The sequence below is a fragment of the Ascaphus truei genome, chromosome 9 (assembly GCF_040206685.1).
Source record: "Ascaphus truei isolate aAscTru1 chromosome 9, aAscTru1.hap1, whole genome shotgun sequence".
NCBI classification, from domain to species: Eukaryota; Metazoa; Chordata; class Amphibia; order Anura; family Ascaphidae; genus Ascaphus; species Ascaphus truei.
The window spans coordinates 28,018,644-28,046,056 of NC_134491.1; the positions used below are offsets into that span (position 1 = coordinate 28,018,644).

Here is a 27,413-nt window from a genome sequence, read left to right on the forward strand (position 1 = left end):
AGCTTTAATGTAACCATGTATTGCCAACGGAACTCTGTGCCCAGGATATACATAAAAAGTATTTTTTCCTGGTAAAACATTTTATAAATTAAAAACCATGTGGTCCATGAGCTGAAAATATATCTGTCCAGCTCCTAAATGGGCAGTATTGCTGCCTTAAATTCACGTCATCTTTAGTATTAATCATATTACTGCATTCCTCTCATCTATACCCACCTTTTTTCACACTTCTTCAGTTTTATCTTTCTTCCCACATTGTGTTAAACGTTTGCCTGTAATGACATACTGTAATAATTCAAAATGTGCCTTTATTAAGAGAAATGTACCATTAAATGTGTCACTGTCATTCGATCACTTTTGTTCCACGTGGATGGACCATTTAACCCATTACTATCATTAGGTCACTTTGGTCCTACATTGGGACTGAATCCTTAACCACTTAAAAATGTCACGGTAGATCACTTTGGTCCTACAGTACACGTAGGACTGACCATTTAACCTATTAAACGCGACCTAACCAAATTGTATGAGCATATGCTCCAAATACTCCAACAATTTCAATTTCCAGTCCACAAAATAACCACCTTCTACTTATTTTTCCCCCAAATGTTTAACAATTAACAAAATTATAAGTTCTGTGTTTATTTGACAGCAGAAAGAAATGTAGCTTGGATTTAATACAAAAAATGAACAGTAGAATTGAATGAAAGTCTTTTCACAAAAGGGAGAAATTCTTTAGAGACCGTATTAAAAAAAATAAAATAATCTTACATTTATCTCGCCAATTTCATGCTTACAGTACCAAGAAAAGGCATTCTGCAATTTTTTTATGCATTAAAAGATTTTCATAGCAAACAAACTTATTTCTTTGAATAAACTCAAAAAATTTGGGAATAAGCTGAAAAATGTTAGAAGCTAAACTCTCTGGAATTTTTTTTTTAAATAAAGCGCAAGAAAACAATTATTAGGAGTTTAAAACTCAAAAAAGCGACGTAATTGGAACTTTGAACAAAGTTTTTTTCCCCCTTAAAATACTGCATTTTTGGAAATCTGCTTTTAAATGTAAAGTTATTTTGCAAAAGGCAAAATAATTTCTTTTCGGCATGCGTGACTCTATGCAGAACTCTAGTTCATCATAAGTATTTTATATCAACGTATATATGATTTATTCCTTACAGCAAGAACATTGGGGAGTGTTATTCAGGGCAAACTGCTGTGACACTGATTATAAAATAAACTTCTTGTTATATCTTCTTCTCCGGCTCTCCTTTCATGTTCCTCCTTTATTTTTCTGGACAATGTGCATTTCTTTTAATGAATCATTCCAATGATCTGTAGGTCACTTAGTGGTGGTTAAAATGTGAGACGTTCGTCTTTATTCTGAATACTTCAATGTGAAGGTGAGAAGCGATTTGATTGCAGACGCTCACGCTGTAACGGATCAAATCAACCAGCGAAAAGACCTGTAAAAGGAAGTGTTAATACAGCGAGCTAGATCATTTTAGGGTAATCCCTCTTAATTCACATTGGTCCTGCAGTACATGGGACTGACCCTTTAACCTTGTCACTTTCACCTTGTCCCTTGGTGAAAGGTGGGTGGGTGGAGGGAACGGGGGATGGGTGGGTGGAGGGAACGGGGGGTGGGTGGAGGGAACGGGGGGTGGGTGGAGGGAACGGGGGATGGGTGGGTGGAGGGAAAGGGGGATGGGTGGGTGGGTGGAAAGGAGGATTGGGAACGGGGGTTGGGTGGGTGGAGGGAACGGGGGTTGGGTCGAGGAAACGGGGGGTGGGTGGAAAGAGCCGCGGGTGGGCACCACCTGGTCTGGGATGCGGCGCGCGAACCAAGACACAGAGTGTTACCACCTTCGATGAAACACGGCACTTCCCGATCTGACACCATATCTCTATGCGCATGTCCTATCTGTATCGTGAAAGTAGGATTTCAATTTTAGCGGACTACCTGAACATCAAGTGTATTTTGTTTGAAGTAGTTTTTAATGTTTTATTAAATTAACCTTTTTTCACTCTATTTGCCTTTGTTTCTTACATCTGAGGCATCTTCAGTTCCAGCATGCTTATACGCTAGAATTTCTCAGTAATACAGTATTATGCTATGTTTTCTTGTTTTCTCATTCCATGTGATGTGACCATCATCCGTTATAAAACAACAATTGGAATGGCCAGGACTATTCGCTCAGGACAATATATGGTTGTATCAATTACTTCTGGGCTGCACCCATATCTATATACCCATAAGATTGCGCCTACCAGGCGCCTTTACAGTATTTGTTTGTAGTACAAAGTTGGTGACTTGCATCATAAAAATTACGCTTTTTTAATGGTAATTTTTACCCTAACGAAGATTGATGACTCTAGGCCTTACAGAGATAATAGGATTCTGGAGATTGGGGAAAGAGGAAGATTATGAAGAGAGAGAGAGAGGAGGGTGAGGAAGACTGGGTAATTAAATGGAAGAAGAAAGGAAGGCATAATGAACTGAAAAGTGCTACTTACCAGTGCGATCCATAGCACGATGTACTCATCAATGAAGCTATTAAAGTATTGATCGAGAAACAGTAGCGCCGGCCCGATGAAAGCAGTGTCATGCAAATGCATCTCACTCTTAGTCATGTGAGCTACCTATTAAAAAAATAAATACTTTTCAGTGCCGCGAAAATCATTATTCAATAATGCTGTTAAAAACAGGTTTCTTCTTCCTGGTTAGAACCACCTGTAGGGTTCGAAAAGCTCTGTACCCGTCAATGAGAGACCTGTGAGGTTGATTAAGTTCTGTTCACCTGAAGAAAAAACCTATTATGCTGGGAAAGTTACTTACACCTGAAGAAGAGACCTGCGAGGTTTGGAAAGCTCTGTATATGTTACGAGTCTTGCAAGGTTGGGAAAGTTCTGTACCTCTTACAATCTACAGAGTGACAAAATAAAATGGAGTTCTTACCACTAATTTATTTGTTACTTTTGCAGAAACAAAGCCAAATGCGAGTATGTAGAGGCAGGGGTGTTTCTCAAAGAGTTGAACAGCAGATTTCTTGTATATCATGGTGGCTAGAATGATGACAGACCCAATGTGTAACATGGGAGACAGAACGCTGGTGCCCTATGGGAGAGAGAGAATTAAATATGGTGACTAATTAGCACTTATTTCAGAATTCTATAAATTCTAGTATTTTACAATAAAGAGTAATCTCATCTTTTAGAATAATTAATTTGAATAATAACTATATATTTTATCATTAGGAAAGATTGATATATGAGGTATGTCTATATGTATATACCTGTATTTCTATATCCATCCATATGTATTTCTGTGTCCATCTTACCATCTGCCTATTCATGTATCTCACCATTCTTTGTATCCGTCTATAAATTTCAACCTCAAACTACTGCTACCTTTCTAAGTTTGTGATATATATATATATATATATATATATATATATATATATATATATATATATATATATAGCAGAAAGAAGAACTCATTTATTCTGCACTATATATACATACATATACAAACATACATATACACACATATATCATATAAAAAGAACAAAAAGCACTCCGTAATCTCTATACGTAATCTCTATATATATTATACAGAGATGTAGCAGGACTCAAGGGTCTCCGGTGCCAAGTTTAAGAAGCAGACTGTGTCTGCCACGATCGCACTGCGGGGGTCTATACTTCTTAACTGGACCCGTCACAGCGCTAATCCTCCGGTGCCGTGACCACCATGGTCTCGTACAGATGCGCCGACGAGTATTCTAAAACTTGCCTTGGAAAATCTGGGGCTATCACCAGGTACATGCTGGGTACATGCTGGGTACATGCTGCAAACATTTCAGTGACATTTCTGCAGAGAGTAATGGCCCATCGGATTAACACAGCAGGGGTCCCTGGCAGTCCCATTCAGTTTGAGTGGGACTGCCAGGGACCCCCGCTGTTAATCTGATGGGCGATTAGTCAGTCTGCAGAAATGTAACTGAAATGTTTGCAGCATGTACCCAGCATGTACCTGGGTCGTGTTGGGGATTGCCCCAGGTTTGTTTCAGAATACTCGTCGGCACTACAGTAGATATGTGTATATACACACACACACACATGAAATACACACATATACGCACACTTATCAGTGTATACCCTTGGGTAATAAGTATAAAAGAAATAAGTCAAAACCAATGTGGCTAAATAAACAGGTAGGGAGGAAATGGACAAGAAGAGGAAGGCGTTTAGATTTTTTTAAGTCAGAAGGGACGGAGACATCGTATCAGAATTATAAGCAATGTAACAAAAATTGCAAAAGGGCAATCAAATAAGCAAAAATGGTTAATGAAAAAAGGATTGCAATAGAAAGTAAGATCAACCCTAAAAGGTTCTTTAAGTACCTTAATAACAAAAAAATGAGAAAAGAAAATATAGGACCCATTCAGTATGAGATGGGCAGGCAGATTATAGGAGATAAGGAAAAAGCAGAGGTATTAAACAAATTCTTTGCCTCTGTTTACCAGGGAAGAATCAATTTCAATAGTAGTGCCACAGGAGGAAGCCACAACCTCCATATTAATGAACAATTAGTTAACAGAGGAAGAAGTTCATAAGCGGCTTGAAAAATTTAAAGTTAATAAGGCACCTGGCCCTGATGGTATACATCCAAGAATTCTCAAGGAGTTAAGCTCAGTAATAGCCAAACCATTATATTTAATATTCAAGGACTCCATTTCCACAGGCTCAGTACCACAAGATTTTCGAAAAGCAGATGTGGTGCCTATATTTTAAAGGGGAGATAGATCACAACTGGGGAATTACAGACCTGTAAGCCTGACTTTAATAGTGGGTAAACTACTTAATGGTTGGTCTAAGGTCGTGAGTTGGGTACCTCCGTGATCAGTACTGGGGCACCTGCTTTTTAACTTGTTTATTAATGACCTTGAGTTTAGTATCGAGAGCAAAGTCTCCATCTTTGCTGTTGATACTAAATTGTGTAAGGTATTACAATCAGAGCAGGATGTAATTTCTCTCCAGAAGGACTCGGGGAGACTGGAAACTTGGGCAGGTAAATGGCAGATAAGGTTTAATACAGATAAATGGAAGGCTATGTACAGTATTTAGGAAGCAAGAATAAACAGATGACTTACAGTACAAATTAAATGGGGATAAATTGGGGGAATCCTTGATAGAGAAGGATTTAGGAGTGCTGGTAGACAGCAGGTTTAGCAATAGTGCTTAAAGTCATGCAGTAGCTGCAAAGGCAAACAGGATCTTATCTTGTATTAAATGGGCAATGGATGGAAGGGAAGTAAACATAATTATGTCCCTTTATAAAACATTAGTAAGACCACACCTTGAATATGGAGTACAATTTTGGGCACCACTCCTTAGAAAAGACATTCTTGGACTAGAGAGAGTGCAGAGAAGAGCCACGAAATTAATAAAGGGGATGGACAATCTAACTTATGAGGAGAGGCTAGCTAAATTAGATTGATTTACATTAGAAAAAAGGCATCTAAGAGTGGATATGATAACTATATACAAATATATTTGGGGACAGTACAAGGAGCTTTCAAAAGAACTATTTACCCCAAGGAAAGTACAAATGACACAGGGACATATCTTTAGGTTGGAGGAAAGGAGATTTTACCAGCAACAAAGGAAAGGGTTCTTTACCGTAAGGGCAGTTAAAATGTGGGATTCATTACCCATGGAGACTGTGATGGCAGATACAATAGATTTGTTCAAAAAAAGGTTGGACATCTTTTTAGAAAGGAAAGGTATACAGGGATATAGCAAATAAGTAAACATGGGAAGGATGTTGATCCAGGGATTAATCTGAATGCCAATTCTTGGAGTCAGGAAGGAATTTATTTTTCCCCTTATGAGATATCATTGGATGATATGTCACTGGAGTTTTTTGTTTGCCTTCCTCTGGATCAATAAGTATAGATATAGCATAAAGTATCTGTTGTCTAAATTTAGCATAGGTTGAACTTGATGGACCCATGTCTTTTTCAACGTCATCTACTATGTATATTAGAGAAGAACAATCCAAAGATTAAAACGGAGCACAGCTGTAGAAGAATTGGGGCTAACACCAGCAAAAATAGGTTAAAAGGTTATACTTTAATCATGGCATATGCATGGGGAACATCAGGTTAAACACTGATAGACTGCACTTTAAGCCCATATTCATTATTTAACTGTAACTTGAATTTATTTTGGTACACAGACAAAATAACAAAACTTGTATCAGTGTCCAATTATTTCCGAACCTAACTGTATATGCAATTTCTTATTGTCCTATGGACTACACTTTGTGAAGTATGTGAAAGTTCCCTGAAGGTGTTAAATAAATAAAACATATGCTTATTTGTGGGGAAAAAAAGAATGGTGTATATAGCGCTAAAAGGCTATGAATATATAATATACAGTGTATATAAACATATAAGGTGATAAAAAAAAGTGTGTGTGACCTTACACACTATACCTTAATAATGTAAGGCTAGGCTGCAGAGTGAAACTAACCCAAAACACAGTTAGTACAAAGCAAAAAACAACAATACAAACCGGCGCCTACAGAGTCCCATATAGGAAAAAAGTTCAGTCCAATGGTGAAGAAGTGTCCAGAAATGTCCAATCTTGCACTTGACGCTCCACAGCAAGATGTTACAAGAAGCAGGTGATGCAAAGAGAGAGAAAAATCATAGTGCAACAATGCTACAGTATAAACACATAAGACAAACAGGACAAGACAATACTAGACAAACACAAGCAAGGCTGACAAATAATAGAAGAGTTAATTTAATAACCAAAAAATATAAAATGAACAAGGCAGATGACGGATCCGGTGGTAAAACCGGAATCCTACTTACAGGACGTTTGTTTAATACAGACAGGGGTGTATGGCGAGTGATGCACAGCCGCGGCGTCTGATGGATGCGGGGCGTCCAGGAGTTCCAAACACTGTCCCTAGCTCCGCAACCGGATGTGCGTCACCGGGGGCCGGTCTCAGGCTCTCCAAACGCTGTCTGCCACTCTGTGGCCGGAAATACGTCACCGGGGGCGGGTCAAAATGCCAAAAACCCCTTCTCCTACTGCTGTACCTCGATCATTCCTGTGGGTACTCTGACTTAGTCCAAATAAACTCTCACAAACTGCCCAACGCGTTTCGTGCGCTTGAAACGCGTTGGGCAGTTTGTGAGAGTTTATTTGGACTAAGTCAGAGTACCCACAGGAGTGATCGAGGTACAGCAGTAGAAGGGGGTTTTGGCATTTTGACCCGCCCCCGGTGACGCACATCCGGTTGCGGAGCTAGGGACAGTGTTTGGAACTCCTGGACGCCCCACATCCATCAGACGCCGCGGCCGTGCATCACTCGCCATACACCCCTGTCTGTATTAAACGAACGTCCTGTAAGTAGGATTCCGGTTTTACCACCGGATCCGTCATCTGCCTTGTTCATTTTATATTTTTTGGTTATTAAATTAACTTTTCTATTGTCAGCCTTGCTTGTGTTTGTCTAGTATTGTCTTGTCCTGTTTGTCTTATATGTTTATACTGTGGCATTGTTGCACTATGATTTTTCTCTCACTTTGCATCACATTATTCTTGTAACATCTTGCTGTGGAGCGTCAAGTGCAAGATTGGACATTTCTGGACACTTCTTTACCATTGGACTGAACTTTTTTCCTATATGGGACTCTGTAGGCGCCAGTTTGTATTGTTGCTATAAGCTTATTTGTGATTTAGTGCAATTAAAATCTGGCCAAAGCCAGTAACAAAGTTCCCTTATTATAAAGGTAAACTGTGGGTACACAAATACCCTAGTGTAAAATAATAGAACGTACAGATATCTCTTCTTTCTGTTAGCCATAAAGATTCACGTACTCTTCAGTGGAGGGTGATGTGTAGACCAACAATGAGGTGTATAATACCTTCGTGCTAAATGGAGAATTGGTAGGAGCCATACACCTCCAAGCAACTGTTTAGTAAAACAGAAACCAGGTGAGCTAAAACCTATGTTTTTCATAAATGTTAGGCCTATTCTTTTCAATGCTGCATACTCCATAAGGGCATTTAATTATAGTGTTACTGACACATTTCGTCAAAGGGGTAGGTTTTGGCTCCCCTGGTTTCTGGTTTACTAAACAGTTCTTTGGAGGTGTATCGCTCCTCCCTTCAGGATAATGCTCCTTAACAATTCTCCGATTAGCATAAAGATATTATATACCTCAATGTCAGTCGTACACATCACCCTCCACTGAAGGGTTGTCCTTTTATTAGCAACATACTTCACAAAGGGAGGAGCGCATTTATATATATATATATATATATATATATATATATATTAATGCGCTATATATATATATATATATATATATATATATATTTATAACAGAGAGGAGCAGTTGGCACACAGATATCCAGGCAAAACACAGATGCTTATCCCATATGTATAAGGTAGAGATATTTACCAGATGGACATCCAGTAATGAGAGACAGCACACTGCAGATGGTAATCCAGACAAAAAACTGTATTGAAACAAATTGCAGTGCTCATTTGTTTCAATACAATTTTTTGTCTGGATTACCATCTGCAGAGTGTTGTCTCTCATTACTGGACGTCCAGCTGGTAAATATATATTCTGATGCAGCGGCTGTTATTCGAACACTTCACGCGTCATGTACATCGGAATCCCGATTTGAAACCGTGGGATGAATTCCAGCCTCCCCGCACTAAGATGCGAGTGCGGCGAGAGCAGAAAAACTAATTTTAGTGTTCTGGCTATTAAAAACATGAAATTGACACAGTAGCACAGTACTGTACACATTACAATTCATCCATTTTATTGCAAACTAAGAAACAGAATCCATGAAATTCAAACAAAACATCTGCGATAAGCGCGGGTGCCTGGGGCGATTGGCCGCGTTCATACTGCGTGGGGAACAGCAGAGAACTCAAAATCGGCGCTGAGATGTGTTCGAATAACGGCCGCTGCATCAGTATCTCTCTCTCATATAATATATGGAGGCTGGAATTCATCTCACGGTTTCAAATCGGTGATAATGGTGAAAGGTGGGGTTGCAGACCTGCCTAAGACATGCAGATGAGCATACAGTTGTATTTACATATTTTTATATATATATATATATATATATATATATATATATATATATAATGTAAATATTACTGTATGCTCATTTGCATGTCTTAGACAGGTCTGCAACCCCGCCTTTCACCATTATCACCCAGCACACAGCACTTCCACTGCAGCAAGGGATTCTGGGAAATGACATGCAAATGAGCACACAGTGCCACCTTTTGCTTCAAAACCATTTTTAACATGGCTCCCTATAGGCGTAAGCTTGCTGCATGGTCACAGCTTTGAGCACAGCCAGGGTTAAGATGCATAGCCAGTAAACCCACCCATAGACAGCTGTTTCGTTTACATGCAAATGAGCATACAGTAATATTTACATTTGCTATATGCTTTGCTGTGGAGTGTTTTTGTCACTTTTTTTTACCCACCATAACTTAACACATACATATATATATATATATATATATATATATATATATATATATATATATATATATATCTTTATTTATTTATTACACACACATACAGTTAATTGCTGATCTAAAACTTACTGCGATGGTGGATCCGTTCTTCCCGATGCCGCCTGTAAAGATGACTCGAAAGTAATTGGTACAGGAGAATATGGTGCCTGCCACAGTGCAGAGAGCGGGCGCGAGCTTTACTGGGATGTCCAGCAGTGGGATCTTACAGGAAGGAATAGGGAAGTAAGTGTCTCACACAGAGGAGAGACTGCACACTCACAGGAAATCACACGCTCCACGTCTATGCCAAATATCCACATACTCTGCATAATGAATATATAAACATACATACACACATACAGTATATGTATACTTATATGTGTGTGTGGTGTGTATGTATTTACAGATATAGCTAGTCTTACTGACAGGCAGAGAGAGGAAGAGAGGGGCAGAGCGCCAGACAAAGGCACTGTCACGCAGGCAAGCGGAGACAGAGACACAGACACAGGCAAGCAGATGCACAGGGATACAAACAGGCACAGGCAGAAACACAGGCAGACAGACAGAGACAGACGTCAGAAGCAGACATGTAGAGAGAGAGGCAGACAAAGAGAAATGGGCAGACAGAGACAAACAGAGAGACGCAGGCAGACTGTCAGAGGCAGGCAGAGAAAGAGAGACACACAGACACACAGAGACAGACACGCACACACAGAGACAGACACGCACAGACACGCAGACACGCACACACACACACACACAGATACACAGGCAAACAGGCCAAGAGACAAAAACAGACTGAGAGACAAAAACAGCAAGCCAGACACACACACACACACACAAAGAGTGAGAGAGACACAGATAGACACATGCACACAGCTACACACATGCACAACACACACAGCCAGACACACAACACACCCACCCACTGCCAGCTACACACATACACACAGCCAGCTAGATACAGACATCCACCCGCATGCACACATAGCCAGATACAGACACACCCAGATGTATAGACAGACACACATGCACACAGTCAGATACACAAACACACATATAGCCAGCCTGATATACACACAGATACACACACACACACACACACACACACACACACACACACACACAGCAAGATACACACACAGATAAACAGAGAGACATAGGCAGTCACACATAGATACAAAGACACCGCCAGATACACACAGTCAGATACACACGCACACAGATAGCCAGATATACACACACGTGGCACACAGCCAGATACACACATGCAGCTACACATACACAGCCAGATACGTGCGCACACAGATATACACACACATTGACAGAAATACACACAGAACGAGACACAGAGAGCAACACACACACAGACAGAGACACCGACAAAGACATCAATACCCACGTACACAGCCAGAAACGCACAGGTACACAGAGACCGAGACAGAAAGAGACAGACAGACACACAGAGATAGATACAGACAGACACAGACAAACAGCTAGATACACACACAAATACAGAAATAGACAGACAGATACACACCCACGCAGATATAGATCGGTACAAGGCCAGATATACACAAACAAACACAGAGAGAAATTGAATAGACCAAGGTTTAGGGAATTACAGCCACAAAAAAAAAGGGTAGATACACAGATAGAAACAGTGTACACATAAATTGACATGCAGATCCTTCATATACTGCACACTGATGTCACAATGCATCCACACAAACCCATCATCAAAACAATTAAAAAAACGCTTGAACCAGTTCCCGATTTCCCAGATTAACTTGCAAATGAGCAGAATTATGTCATCTAAATTACCATTGATTGCCACAAAGCCGGTCCACCGATCACAGCCAATAAATGCATGGTTATTATGAAGATTTGTACCTCAGTCACATCAATTCTGATTACATACAAGAAGCCAGAAAAACAAAAACCATTATTAAAGCGAAGTTATTAGTGGATAAAGTTAATCGTCAGAATATCCACTTTATCATGCAGAATATTCGCTTTAAAATAAAAAATAAAGGATATTTCACATTCAAATTTCAGTTTATTGAATGTCATTAAAGAGCATTAAAAAAAGCCAGCACTGAGTTTATAATAGTTATTATTAAATATTAGCGTTATTTGTGTTCTATACAAAACTATTAAACCCATTTAGGGCATCTGAAAATCTTCAACGGTTCAAATATATATTAAACAGACACATATTGTTATATTTATATGTAACTTTATATATAAATAAATATATATATATATAATATATGTAAATATAAATATATGAGTGTGTAGATATCGGTATACATATGATATAAAGCCAGTGCAGGTTTTTACTGAAATCAAACACATGTCGAATGAGCAAATCTTGATTTTTAATGAATGAGCAGCAGTTCAGCATTGCATGCTTGTTCAAGGTACAGTATAAACAGGCTTGTCATCACGTTTAAAGTTACCGTTTGATTCCAGAACTTGGGTCCCAATGTCCCTGTGAGAAGCTGAATAACTATAAAACACATTTCAGTCTCTGTGACATCAAATCTATGTGTGGAATAAAGAGATTCTTTTTGAGCCGGTAAATTCCAATTCTTCTTAACGGTGTCAAATTTGTACAATTTAGTCCTAACTAGGACTGACTGTTTAATCCGGTAAACACTTCACTGCCATTATGTCACTTTGCACCTATGCGGGATTGACCCCTTAACCCATTATACATGCATTGTCTTTAGGGCACTTTGTTTCTAAGAGGGACCGACCCGTCAACCTAAAACAATGATAATTATAACAAGACTTATTTTTTAATAAAGAAAACATTTATGGAAGGATTTCAAGAAATTAGTAAATTTGCTGAATTTTCTGATATCAAAACTGCTGGGACATCTATGATTTCCTAACGCGCGTTTTAGTGACCGGAAGAAGATTTGAAACATAGAATTTGATCTATTCCATATTGGGGTGTTACATTTTGTTCACAATTTTATTCATCCTCTATAAGGGTTAATATCTATATTACATAACTGCCTACATTATTATTAGGTTTGGTGTTGGTTATGTGGGGATGTTCACCTTAATACAGTTCACACAGGCCGGTGTCTCAAGGGTGTAAAGTGGAAAAAAAATATTTTTTCACCAGAACCTGTGATCAGTTTTTATATTGTATATCTTATCAAGTGCAGTGTATTATACTACTATACTTATTGTCAGTTCTACATTTTCACTGGTCATTAATTATAGATAGGCAGTTCAGGTAGTAAGGGTTTCTCAGGTAATTTTAACTTCATGTTGTGTTATTGTTTTTTGAGATATTGCTTGAATTACATTTTTTATATTTTTAGATATGCTAGAGCACGGGAACGCAAACTTTTGGAGCTGCGCCTCCTTGCCTGCTCCCGCAGCTACTCGCGCCCCCCTTACTGTTTGACCGGGGGTGTGATGGCACACAACCCCGCTGCCAAGGCAACGGCCGTCAAATGACACCATGGGGTCAGGTGACGTCACATGGCCCCGCTGTGTCATTAGATGCAGCACAACCAACTACTGAAACCCAGTAAGTAGGTTACAGAGGCCTCGCGCGAACCCCCGGCATTTAATTTAAATGCCTTAGGGAAGAGCGCAGGGCCTCTGCTACCGCCCGCACCCCCCAGAAAAATCTAGCGTACGCCCTGTGCTAGTGTGCTTATTTTGGGCTTGTTTGTTTCTTGTTTACATATATCTTCTGTCCATTAGCATCGTTAGGCTGCGGCCATAGTGCCGCAGCCCGTGCGGAGGCGCGCTGAGGCTGTGGGTGCTTTCCCTGCCCATAGTACTCAGACCGTGGGGGCGTTCCCAGTGACGTCATGGTGCTAGTTCGCCCTCACTGGGCGAACCGCTCACGTGACCACCCTGTCGCGAGAGAAATCAGTTTTAACTGATTTTTTGCGCATCACGCGCCCCCTCCTGCCTCCGAGCGCACGCACCTACACGCCGCATGTATGCGAACACTGCCATAAGGCAGTCTGTTCGCTTACCGTGCGGACGCATCCGCGCGGTCTGAGGTACCATGGACGCAGCCTAAGGGGGTACATACCCTATATTTTTACCTTGTGTCCCCTGATTATAGCATCCGTTAATTCAGCAGTCTGTTGCAGGGGTGTGTGTGTGTGTGTGTGTGTGTATATGTATACACACACAGTCATGTGAAAAAGAAAGTACACCCTCTTTGAATTCCATGGTTTTACATATCAGGACATAATAACAATCAACTGCTCCTTAGCAGGTCTTAAAATTAGGTAAATACAACCTCAGATGAACAACAACACGACATATTACACCGTGTCATGAATTATTTAACAAAAATAAAGCCAAAATGGAGAAGCCATGTGTGAAAAACTAAGTATACCTTATGATTCAATAGTTTGTAGAACCACCTTTAGCAGCAATAACTTGAAGTAATCGTTTTCTGTATGACTTTATCAGTCTCTCACATCGTTGTGGAGGAATTTTGACCCACTCTTCTTTACAACGTTGCTTCAGTTCATTGAGGTTTGCGGGCATTTGTTTACGCACAGCTCTCTTAAGGTCCCACCACAGCATTTAAATCGGGTTGAGGTCTGGACTTTGACTGGGCCATTGCAACACCTTGATTCTTTTCTTTTTCAGCCATTCTGTTGTAGATTTGCTGGTGTGCTTGGGATCATTGTCCTGTTGCATGACCCAATTTCGGCCAAGCTTTAGCTGTTGGACAGATGGCTTCACATTTGTATCTAGAATACTTTGGTATACAGAGGAGTTCATGGTCGACTCAATGACTGCAAGGTTCCCAGGTCCTGTCACTGCAAAACAAGCCTAAATCATCACCCTTCCCCCACCGTGCTTGGTATGAGGTGTTTGTGCTGATATGACGTGTTTGGTTTTCGCCAAACGTGGCGCTGTGTATTATGGCCAAACATCTCCACTTTGGTCTCGTCTGTCCAAAGGACATTGTTCCAGAAGTCTTGTGGTTTTTCAGATGCAACTTTGCAAACCTAAGCCGTGCTGCCATGTTCTTTTTAGAGAGAAGAGGCTTTCTCCTGGCAACCCTTCCAAACAAACCATACTTGTTCAGTCTTTTTCTAATTGTACAGTCATGAACTTTAACATTTAACATGTTAACTAAGGCCTGTAGAGTCTGAGATGTAACTCTTGGGTTTTTTACAATTTCTCTGAGCATTGCACGGTCTGACCTTGGGGTGAATTTGCTGGGACATCCACTCCTGGAAAGATTGGCAACGGTCTTGAATGTTTTCCACTTTTGACTAATCTTTCTCACTGTAGAATGATGGACTTTACATTGTTTGGAAATGGCCTTAAAACCCTTCCCAGATTGATGGGCAGCAACAATGGCTTATCTAAGATCATTGTTGATGTCTTTCCTCCTTGGCATTGTGTTAACACACCCCTGAATGCTCTAGACCAGCAAACTGATAAAACGTTGGCTTTTATAGAGGTGGTCACACTTGCTGATGATCAATTAATCAAAGGCATTTGATTAGCAGCACCTGTCTGCTACTTAGCATCTTAATTCCTATGGAAGCAGTATGGGTGTACTTAGTTTTTCACAAATAGCTTCTCCATTTTGGCTTTATTTTTGTTAAATAAATCATGACACGGTGTAATATATCATGTGTTGTTGTTCATCTGAGGTTATATTTACCTAATTTTTAGACCTGCTAAGGAACAGATGATGATGATGATTGTTATTATGTCCCGATATGTAAAACCATGGAATTCAAAGAGGGTGTACTTTCTTTTTCACATGACTGTCTATATGGACCACCACTCAGTGATTGCAAAAAGAAAAACATTTTATTATCACAATCCTGAATGCGATAATATAGCTTTATTTCCTTTCTGCAATTGGACATCATTGGTGGTCCGGGGCATAGAAGATACTCACCGCTAGCCTCTTATGACTGGGGTGGGCAACACAGGGAGTCAATTTATTACAATGCTATGGAACAGTTTCATTTATTGAATAAAGGTTCACTCCTCTCCCCCTGACCATCAATAATGTCCAGTGCCCCCACCTCTGCCCAAGTCATAGGGAGAAGGGGTCAGAGTTGCCGAGGGAAGGGACCCTTTTAGTAATGAGTTATTTTAACAGATCAGCACTTTCTTGAAGAGCTGACAAGCTGCTGCAGACAGCAGAGGCCGACATAAATTCTGTCAGCTGCACAGGGGGGGATTAGATTGTGCAGGATATACCTGGTACATCACAAGGCCCCTGGCGTGCCAGCTGCTGGGTTGTACCAGATACGTAACTAAGAAAACTCTAAAGGTTAAAGGTGCAGCCTCACCAAGGATCAAAGTCCCCTAATGACAGTGACGTGCGTTAAATTGTGGGGATCGATTACATTTTTCCTCAAATCTGACCCCAATAAGTAGATGTAAATAGAGTATACAAAAGAAAATGCCCTTTATTTCCCCCTGTCGCTATCTATATTGGCTCTTTACATAAGGACTGGGCGGGCTAAGGGTAAAGAAAACACTTGAATAACCAACACTTCTACATTCACAGGGCCCAAAGACCCACAATTTGTAATTAATTTTAAGAGAATCAAAAGCATCCAAATACGTGCTCAGTTAGGTGAGCTTTTACCAGCTACATGAGATAACAACTTTAAGCAGGAACACGGAAAAGATGGGGGTGGGGGAACTTGCAAAGAAAACTTGTGGTTGGCGAGAGTAACTTACATCCCGAAGCGAAGAGTCCCAGAAACGTAGGTTTGCCAGTGAGCGCAGTAGAACATAAACATGCCAGCAAAGCAGCAGAAGAACATCCAGTCTGGGTTCGTCCCGAGCTGCACAGCGATGCATGTCCCCAGGACCACAAAGACTGGCAAAAAAAAAAAGCAACAGGGACTTGTTAGAGGGTCAGTCCAATGTAGGAGAAAAGGGAACTGATGCCAATGACATGTGTATTGGGTTAAAGGGTCAGTCCCATGTAGAAACAAAGCGACCTAATGAAGGTGTTGTGTTCAATAGCTTAAATGGTCAGTCCCATGTAGTAGCAAAGGGACCTAATGACACTTAAAAAGTTCAATCAGACACGTATATTAACCCCCTTCAGTGCAAAAGGGTCAAACCTTCATGGCCCCCTCCGACACACTCTCTCTGATTAGGTGATCACTCATGAGTAGAGTGATCACATGAACTGGATGTAATTCCGATGACATCTACGGAAGGGGAGAATCCTCCCCTTACGTGTAGTTTGCAGCCAGGATCGACCCCTAGAAAAAAGGGAGCATATTGCCATGTCGTACAGGGTGCGTCATAAAGGTCACTAGCGTGCCAGCTGTACGCTCAAAGAGCATTAAAGAAGTTATTTGTTTACACTTGTAATGTAACCAAATGCTTCACCTAATCTCTTTTGTGATAAGACTTTCTGTAAGCATAGTATATACAGGCAAATTGTTGATCCAGACTTTCCCCCTCCTCAATTTGGCTAAAGCTGCAGAGAGATATACTGAAGTTAGACTAAGGCTGCGCTTATAGTGCCGGCGACAGCGACGTCGCAGCAAAACAAATGCATTGCCGCCGCCGCGTGCGCTTATAGTAAGTGCGACGCGACGGCGCAACGAATTGATAGCGAGCGCTGGAAGTTATCTCTATTTGGTTTTCCAGGGACCGTCGCGTCGCCGTCACTATAAGCGTAGCCTTACAGAGGACCCGTTGAAAATAGAAACATTCATTTTGCCGCAGGAAGCCGAAAAAGGGAAATTTTAATGAATGCAACATAAATCCACTTCAAGATGTTGGATAAAAAAAAGTTTTATTCAAACATAGGTGCAATACAAGCAACAAGCAGGAGGCAGCCCAACACATGCTCCTCTACGTGTGTCAGACAATGAGAAAATGTATAGGCAGTTGGTATATGGGGCAATAGGAGGGGTTATAGGGAGCAGCTATATTGGGCAATAGAAGTTATAAGGACGGTTTACATGGACAAATAGGAGGAGTTACAGGGAGCAATCACAGTTAAGGGAAGAGGTTACATGGAGCAATAGGAGTTCTATTGAGCGGTTATATGGAGTTTACAAAGTATTTTTGACTGCGAACGAAAAGATTGATTAGCACAGGATGAGAGGGAGCTACCTGTAGAGAGAGAGTCACAGCCATGATCAAAAAGTTCCCCCAGAGGCGTGCTGCTGTTGGTTCTCCTTGCTTGCTTCCCGTCTATGGCGTCCAAAGACTGGTATATAAACAGGCCGACAGCACAGGAGAGGTATGTCCACACCGGGGCCTGAGAAAGGAAGCAATGTAGTTACACAATGAGTGAGGTTCAAATACCTGGACAGAGTATATCAATCCCATTGTTATTTTAAACTGTCTGATCTCCAAAATTGTTTCTCGAGGTGAAGCTGTAATAGGTGGTTTCCCTTATTGGGGCTGTATGCCAAAGTCTCTGATCTGCTTATCTGTAGAAACAGCACCAGTGGATTATCAATATTCTTTCTAGTTAATGAAGCAAGTGCTAATTTCATGTGTGTGTGTGTGTGTGCGTATAGACACACACACACACACACACACACACACACACACACACACACACACACCTGGAAAATCCACTCATCTACTTATCCAGGATCAGTGAAAAATTGAGGGGGATCTTGTCTGCTGCAGAATGTCTTCGGAATGCTTGTTGAAGTCACGTCCCATAATGCATTGTATAGCACTCACAGTAGAGTGATAATTGACACACATACATACATACATACTCAGACACGGCCTTCCTCCAGTTGTGGATCGACAAGGGTTGATGATAATGAGCGTGTGTGTGTATATGAAAACAAATGATAAATAATAACACAAATATGATTTGTTAATAGCAATAAATAAGAGTTCAATAAATCTCTGTATGTCACCTCAGTGAGGTAATAAGTTTCATGGGAGCGCTGCTTAATTGAAATGTTCCTATCACCATATGAATGATCAACAGTCCTAGAAAATAAGCGCAAGAGACGCTTCTGTCACGTACGACACCCAGCTAGCACGTGACCTGCATATGGGACAAGGGTTAATAGAGCAAGCTGCCCCACTCTTCACCTCCGCAAAGGTCCCTCAAATGAGTAGTATCCCTCCTCAAGCCGTCCCAATATACAACCTCCACGAACAGCACACAAGTGAGCAGCACCTGACATAGATATGCAACCAGGGTTAATACACACGGCTACTCTAGCCAATCCCCCTTTCTCCTCTGCCAGGAACCAGTGAGTTCATATTAACCCCTACTCAATTGCAAATCATAACTATCCACTGCCACCACCTGAGGGTATGCAAATATGATAAGAGATCTCAGACTAAAATATTTGCCAGGGCCTCTGGTCCCTGTTTATTATAGAAAAACTATGCACTTAACACACCAAAATCAGTTGTAACTAAATGTGGCAGAATCGTAATAATTCTCCCCAGAGCGTGCACCAGTTCATTCAGAGCCCAAAGCATTACTTATTAAATGTTTTAATATATATATAAAAATACAGTGCTTAGAATACAGAAAAGGTATTACAAAATAAACATACGGTTACAATATAAGGCAGAACAGCTTCTTAAAATAAAATGATAAACAGAAAAGAAAATCTATACTTTACCAAATGACATAGATTTTCGCCAGAGAGGTCACTGATAAGAAACAATTAAATATCCCATTTCTGGTCTCAAATACTCCTCTGTGGGCATCTGATTTTCAAAATCTTTTCCCAGGCTTAAATACATTCTTTCTCAAGGCACCGGCATGAGCCCACCCCTTTCTACAGGATACTTTGAAGTTGCTCCCCCCCCACCCCCCCGGAGGCAGGAATAGGTGGTGCGGTGCAGGAGACAGGTGGGAGTGATTAGGAGGTTGATGAATGTTGACACGTATCTAGTGGGCGGTGCACACGTGTCACGTGTGCGCGACGTGCGGCACCGTCATGTGATGTGAATGGGAGGCGGGATCAGTCCCCGTGATGTCACAAGTGCACCTCCGTGCGCGCGGAGAGATGTCCGTGGACGTTCTTGAAGTTGCAGGGAAGGAGGGAGCGTTCCGCGAGGGACGCGTTCACTGATTCTTTACACTCCCTAAATGGGTAAGTTATAACATCTAAAAATCACAATTTATTATCATAATCAATCAAAATAAAGGGTATTAAAATAAAACAGCGGCGTGGAATAAATCCCTCTGATAACACTATGGTAAGTGTCGGAATAATTCGCATATAACAATGGAGTTCCGGGCTATTGGTAAAGTCCAGACTCCCTGGGCTGTGGTGCCCAACAAAAATACAGTCTAGTATCCCTGGTTAATAATATAGGGATAGATAGGGGCCCCCTGCCTTGACAAAGTGTTAGCACATGTGAAACGCGCGCGTTGGCACTCAGACTTCCATGCATGAGCAGGGCTACTCACTGAAGCTGCATACGGCGTCATTTACCCACAAGCGGGTCCCTGCAGAGCGAGAGACTCGGCAACTATAGCCTATTGGCAAGCCGAGCACTAGGGGCGTTTTTACAGCAACTGCTTGCTCTATATCCATACCCAGGATTACAGCCATTTGCACTCTGCAACAATGTTACAATACTGACAATGATACCAATGTTGCAATTGCAAGAATGGCTGTTTTAATACTTGGTCTATTGAAGAATCAATTAGTTACTATTATAAACATTATGGTTACTTGTCCTCATTTCTATATGGACTTTTCACCATTGCATTTGCAGTGCTCAATGCTCAGTGACGTTAAACTAGGCTATTGAAACCCCTGATCCTAGTTCTTACCGGATTGTTTTGTGTATTCATATTGCTACATATATATTAATCAAACTTGTTCGCTTATGCTTCATGAGAGCCTATTACTTATAGCAGCGGTGCGCAAACTGGGGTGGGGGGGTTCAAGATTATTCAGGGGGGGGCACGAGTAGGAGGGGGGGGCGCAAGCAGGAAAGATTGCGCTGCGAAGACAGTCTCCTGTTGCCTTTATTGGCAATGCAGACCTAGCATCTGTATTCCTGATGCTCTATCTGCATTGCCGTCCTCCACAACAGGTTTTCCCAGCTCTAGCTGTCTCCAGGGCATTGACGCCCACTGACATGACTTAACCTCAGCATTCTGTTACTAGAGCTGGCATTACCTACAAAATCTAACTAAATATTGGGTCTACATACCACCTCTTCTATGGTTATAGTGAACACTCGCCTCACTCTATCCTGGTATCTAGCTTATGCCTTTTGATACTAATATATTATTTATCCCCAGACCACACTATAAGGAGAACCAACAACCTCGTACCTAAACCAATAACAGGTTAAGGACATCCTATTCCCTACCAATTACTTTACTGGATCAATTATTTACCAGTAGAAGGTGTCCCTTATGTTAACTGTGATTTAAGATTTTTATATATACACGTCTCAACTACTCTACCTTTGGGGATTCATACTAGAATTGGATGTGTAGGTGCATTTTCAAGCAGTCTGTTTTCACCCCTTATCTATCCCTATATTATTAACCAGGGATATTAGACTGTATTTTTGTTGGGCACCACAGCCCAGGGAGTCTGGACTTTACCAATAGCCCGGAACTCCATTGTTATAAACAAATTATCCCAACACTTATCATAGTGTTATCAGAGGGATTTATTCCATGTCGCTGTTTTATTTTAAATACCCTTTATTTTAATTGATGGTAATAAATTGTGTTTTTTAGATGTTATAACATACCCATTTAGGGAGATAGAGAGCCCGAACCTGGGTTTACCTTTCGTGTTTTAGTATACCTGTCACCCCTCTACCCAGAGGCGCACCTCTCCCTGTATACACAAAATAGCTGAGCGGGGGTAACCACCTTTTTGGTTTATCTCAAAAAAGGGTGTGTCAGAGCCTGTTTCAGAAGAGGAAGGGGATGTAAATTTGGAATGGTTGGTAAAGAAACAAAAATTTTATTTCAACATATTCCCTCTAGATTGTAAGCTTGTGTGTGTATATGTATATAGACACAAATATACAGAGGACACACACGCACACACTATATGTGTGTCCTGTGTATATTTGTGTGTGTATATATCTATACACACATCCACACACAAATATACACAGGACACAGATATATATACAGCTCAACCCTGTTATAGCGCGATCCGCTACAACACGGATCCGCATGTAACACGGTGAGTGTGGCTCCTGTTTAAAAAAAATGATTAGGTTTTTTTTAAACATCTATTCAAAGCTTTATAAAAGATTAAGAGAAAGCCTGGTGGCTCAAACCCAATCTTACCTTCCCCCACTGCAACAAAGGATAGAAGCGTTCATGAGATATGCCCCAGGGACCTCTAGGATGAGCCATCTTTATTCTCTAGCATTGCAAGTGCTTGTGGTATTACAGGGCAACAATTTACTTTGTCAGTGTGAGAGTATGTATGTGAGGGAGGAGGCAGGGAGTGCTCAGTGTGACAGTATATATGTGAGGGATGAGGAGGCAGGGAGTGCTCAGTGTGAGTGTGTATGTGAGGGAGGAGGAGGTAGGGAGTGCTCAGTGTGACAGTGTGTATGTGAGGGAAGAGGAGGCAGGGAGTGCTCGGTTTGCTGCAAGCTGGAGTCAGCTGCTCTGCCTTTACTGTGATGGAAATGCTACCTGAAACTGTGCTCCTTTTAATGCCATGTGTTACTCCAAATCTAGCTACCAGCCAACCACGCTGCTTGCTGCCTTTTAAAGTATACCCCCATTAAAAAAAAAAAAAATATATATATATATAATATATATATGTGTATATATATATATATATATATATATATATATATATATATATATATACCGTTTTTTTGTTTAAAAAAAAAATGTATACAATGCTGCAACCACTAAAAGAGAAGCAAAACACACTCCTTGTGTAATGTTGGGTGGTCGTTGTTTGTGCTTCTAGGCAGCAGCAAAGGGACATGTCACAATCCAGATCACACACACACACAACACATTATGGCTTCTGCACACTGCTTGAGATCCTCCCCCTCCCCACAACACCGGCTCCTCCAGGCTGCTTGCGATCTCTCTCACACACTCAAACACACAAGGAAGGAGAGAGGGGGGCTGGCTCCGGGAGATTCCGACAGACCGCTATAAAACATACTGGCTTCTCCAGCCGGCTTGCGATCCTCCCCCTCTTCACCACACATTGCTTCTCCTGCACTGTTTGAGCCTGCTTCACACACGCACGCGTGCAAACCCACTCCCCTGCCCTGCCCTCCCTTGCTCGGAAGCTGATGAAGCAGAGCTACAGATGCCGGGTAAGTCATTGCAGCTGACATTTTTTCCCCGCGCGATCTCGGTTATAACGCGGTAGCAACGGGTGGACCCCAACCACCGCGTTATATCGGGGTTCAGCTTTATGTATATCAATCAAAGAAGACCGAACAAAGCGCACCAGAAGTAAGAATCCAAAATAATGTATTCATAAAAACACAACATCTATAACTTACAATGTGGTAAGTAGTAATGGACAGCACTACTATAACGTGTGAAACGCGTCACGGTTACATTATAAGCACCTCATCACGTTACCAAGTGTGAATTCTATTGGCAATTTTGGTGTCTGGAGCTTCAGCGTATGTAGTGGGGACGCGATGCTCAAGCGGTCCTTTCAGAATTCCAACTACAGATAGTTGAATACTCTCCGATTGCCTTTGATGTTCACTACTATTTACCATATTGAAAGTTATAGATATTAGGTGTTTTTATAACTACATTATTTAGATACTAGTGTGCTTTATTTCGTCTTCTTTCTTCATTGAGATCTGTTTATATTCTCCATTTGGGCAAGAAGAGCGCCTGGACATAGCAGTAAGGAGGTCGGCATTGGACGCATTGAAAGCACTTTTAAAAACAGCAGTAATTTTTGTGCAAAGGAACTACCTTTCATTATACATATGAACGAGGCATTGAGGCAGGCAGAATGGTCTTGGAAATCTGGGGTATACTGCAAACCAGCACTCAAAGGTGTATAGTAAAAGATCGAGGCAGGCACTCACCAATTAGCATAATTTATTATGCCCTCAACGTTTCAGCTCCCAATGCAGCCTTTTTCAAAGCTTCATAAAGTCTACTCTGGGAACCAAAACGTTGACAATACAAATAAGACACACAACCGCCAAAAACGACACACGCAACCACTGACAAACACACAGGACTGCCCTTAAGTAAGCTGCACTAGCAGAAATTAGAGCAGGAGTTGGCATAGTCCCGGAACACGCCACTTTGCTCCTACATGGGACTGCCTCTTTAACCATGTCACTCGGCTCCTTTGAGGGACTGACTCTTTAACCCACTTCAAGTGTCACTGCCATTAGGTCACCCTCTAAAAAAAATTTTAGGAATAATGAAAACGGGACCCCCTTACCTCTTCCGTTGCTGTGGGACAGTAATATACTAAAACCACTGTGGTGAAGATGTTGATCAACAGTCCGACTATAGTAATAAGGTTTGGGGCGATCCACACCGGAAGTCGCCCCACCAACCACTCCCAAAATCCTTGCATTAATGGCTCCAGGAGAGATTTCCCACAACTCCGATACCGATGCTCCTCCAATCTTTTCAGCTGGTGACGTGACAAAGGGGGAGTTGGCAACTCGAGCAGCTTGCTTAGTTTGCAGGCTAATTTCGGGGTGTGCCCATGACTCGTGGGGGGCTCTGTGTGAGGGTCCCCGCATCTTTTCCTTGACGCTCTCTGCCCGCTCATGGGGTTGGTATTTCAAATGCTGGCAACAAAAACTATACAGACACAGGATAGAAATGTTTTAAGTCCAGCAATACACCCCGATAATTACATTCTTTGAGCTTTAGTGTTTTTTACGGCAGGTAATAACTCTGTCCATTTAATATATCCAGAAAGTCCTAAATGCCCATAAAATAATTTAAATAAATAACCCCATACTGTATAATGGACTTCATGGTTTTCCTCTCTGTGCTGCCAAATTAAGTGTTCTGTATCTGTCTACAGTCCAGCTGTCACCTGTGGCTCTCCTCTGACAAGGAACAATTTGGTGACCAGGACGGGACATTTGAGAAAAAAAAGAGATTTGAACTTGAAGTTCTGACTTCAGACCGAATGTATTTAGCAAAGATGCATCTCTACTGCTAGATATCTTCCTGATATTATATCTTCCTGTTATCCACTATATAACTTCCACTATATCTTCCTGTTATCCACTATATAACTTCCACTATATCTTCCTGTTATCCACTATATAACTTCCACTATATCTTCCTGTTATCCACTATATAACTTCCACTATATCTTCCTGTTATCCACTATATAACTTCCACTATATCTTCCTGTTATCCACTATATAACTTCCATTATATCTTCCTGTTATCCACTATATAACTTCCACTATATCTTCCTGTTATCCACTATATAACTTCCACTATATCTTCCTGTTATCCACTATATAACTTCCACTATATCTTCCTGTTATCCACTATATAACTTCCACTATATCTTCCTGTTATCCACTATATAACTTCCACTATATCGTCCTGTTATCCACTATATAACTTCCACTATATCTTCCTGTTATCCACTATATAACTTCCACTATATCTTCCTGTTATCCACTATATAACTTCCACTATATCTTCCTGTTATCCACTACTGTATATAACTTCCACTATATCTTCCTGTTATCCACTATATAACTTCCACTATATCTTCCTGTTATCCACTATATAACTTCCACTATATCTTCCTGTTATCCACTATATAACTTCCACTATATCTTCCTGTTATTTGACGTGAGCTGAAATTTTAGAAATGACAGTGACACCTGGAACCATCAGTGGAGAAACATGGAGACTTACTATTTTACGTTTTGTAAATGTTCAGAACTTCGATACACTTTAAAAACCAAAGCTAACCCAACAAAGGTTTGCATATGAAAAAGTAGAGTACATAAAAATATTAGGGTGTAGCTAATGACAGTGACATGTTTAATGGGTCAACGGGTCAGCCCCTCCTAGAAGCATAATTACATTGACATGTTTCATAGGTTAAAGGGTCAACCCCACGCAGGAGCAGAGTGACACAGTGACATGTTTAATAGGTTAAATATAGTTGACACCATTTCTTTAAATAACGGTCATTTTTTCAACTTTTAACATTTCCGTGGTAAACAAGTGCTTCACCTAATGCAACCTTGTAGATTGCCACTAGCTCGCCCCAGGGCGGGAGAGTGGGCAGCCGTGAGTGGAGTGACGACGGCAGAGGAGCCCCATCCCAGCGGCCCAAACTCAGAAATCAGGCACCGTCGGAAGTCAGGCCCTAATAGCCCCATTCCGCTGTCAGTAGAACTCAAACCCCCTATTCCAACAGCTAAGGTTCAGGGGGGTACGTTGGGGGGGGGGAGAGTGTGTGGGGGAGGGGAGAGTGTGGGGGGAGGGGGGGAGAGGAGAGGAGAGAGGGAGCGTGGGGGGAGAGGGGGAGCGTGGGGGGGGAGAGGGGAAGCATGGGGGGGAGAGGGGGGAGCATGGGGGAGAGAGGGGGAGCGTGAGAGGGGATGGGGGGGAGATGGGGAGCGTGGGGAGGGGAGAGGGAGCGTGGGGGGAGGAGAGAGAGAGGGAGCATGGGGGGGAGAGGGGGAGCATGGGGGGGAGAGGGGGACCATGGGGGGGGAGAGGGGGAGCGTGAGGGGGGAGAGGGGGAGCGTGAAGGGGGAGAGGGGGAGTGTGAAGGGGAGAGGGGGAGCGTGAGGGGGGGAAAGGGGGGGCGTGAGGGGGGGGAGAGGGGGAGCGTGAGGGGGGGGAGAGGGGGAGCGTGAGGGGGTGGGGAGAGAGGGATAGAGGGAGCGTGGGGAGAGAGGGATAGAGGGAGCGTGGGGAGAGAGGGATAGAGGGAGCGTGGGGAGAGAGGGATAGAGGGAGCGTGGGGAGAGAGGAGAGGGAGCGTGGGGAGAGAGGAGAGGGAGCGTGGGGAGAGAGGAGAGGGAGCGTGGGGAGAGAGGAGAGGGAGCGTGGGGAGAGAGGAGAGGGAGCGTGGGGGCAGGGGGGGCAGGGAGCGAGAAAGAGCGTGGGGGCAGGGAGCGAGAGGGAGTGTGGGGGCAGGGAGCGAGAGGGAGCGAGAGGGAGCGTGGGGGCAGGGAGCGAGAGGGAGCGTGGGGGCAGGGAGCGAGAGGGAGCGTGGGGGCAGGGAGCGAGAGGGAGCGTGGGGGCAGGGAGCGAGAGGGAGCGTGGGGGCAGGGAGCGAGAGGGAGCGTGGGGGCAGGGAGCGAGAGGGAGCGTGGGGGCAGGGAGCGAGAGGGAGCGTGGGGGCAGGGAGCGAGAGGGAGCGTGGGGGCAGGGAGCGAGAGGGAGCGTGGGGGCAGGGAGCGAGAGGGAGCGTGGGGGCAGGGAGCGAGAGGGAGCGTGGGGGCAGGGAGCGAGAGGGAGCGTGGGGGCAGGGAGCGAGAGGGAGCGTGGGGGCAGGGAGCGAGAGGGAGCGTGGGGGCAGGGAGCGAGGGGGCAGGGAGCAAGAGGGAGCGAGAGGGCAGAGAGCGAGAGGGCAGAGAGCGAGAGGGCAGAGAGCGAGAGGGCAGAGAGCGAGAGGGCAGAGAGCGAGAGGGCAGAGAGCGAGAGGGAGCGAGAGGGCAGAGAGCGAGAGGGCAGAGAGCGAGAGGGAGCGAGAGGGCAGAGAGCGAGAGGGAGCGAGAGGGCAGAGAGCGAGAGGGAGCGAGAGGGCAGAGAGCGAGAGCGAGAGGGAGCAAGAGGGAGCGAGAGGGCAGAGAGTGAGAGGGAGCGAGAGGGCAGAGAGCGAGAGGGACCGAGAGGGCAGAGAGCGAGAGGGGGCAGAGAGCGAGAGGGAGCGAGAGGGCAGAGAGCGAG

At 42.8% G+C, this 27,413-nt stretch overlaps 1 protein-coding gene across 6 annotated transcripts in view; it reads right to left on the reverse strand.

The window, feature by feature from the left end:
• Positions 1-291: 291 nt before the first annotated feature.
• Positions 292-27,413, reverse strand: part of CEPT1 (choline/ethanolamine phosphotransferase 1) — a 33,270-nt gene continuing 6,148 nt past the window's right edge. The window contains exons 1-9 of one of the 6 annotated variants that reach the window (XM_075614116.1): positions 25,743-25,950; positions 23,959-24,329; positions 17,690-17,837; positions 16,289-16,430; positions 11,396-11,480; positions 9,662-9,793; positions 2,957-3,115; positions 2,515-2,640; positions 292-1,463 (exon numbers count right to left, since the gene is read on the reverse strand). In XM_075614116.1, the coding sequence (XP_075470231.1) occupies positions 1,344-1,463; positions 2,515-2,640; positions 2,957-3,115; positions 9,662-9,793; positions 11,396-11,480; positions 16,289-16,430; positions 17,690-17,837; positions 23,959-24,297 (1,251 nt within the window). In that variant the 5' untranslated portion in view covers positions 24,298-24,329; positions 25,743-25,950 and the 3' untranslated portion in view covers positions 292-1,343. Of the gene's footprint in view, positions 1,464-2,514; positions 2,641-2,956; positions 3,116-9,661; positions 9,794-11,395; positions 11,481-12,033; positions 12,119-16,288; positions 16,431-17,689; positions 17,838-23,958; positions 25,953-27,413 lie in introns of those variants that run through there. The other 5 variants (XM_075614115.1, XM_075614114.1, XM_075614117.1 and 2 more) reach the window with 5 other exon arrangements.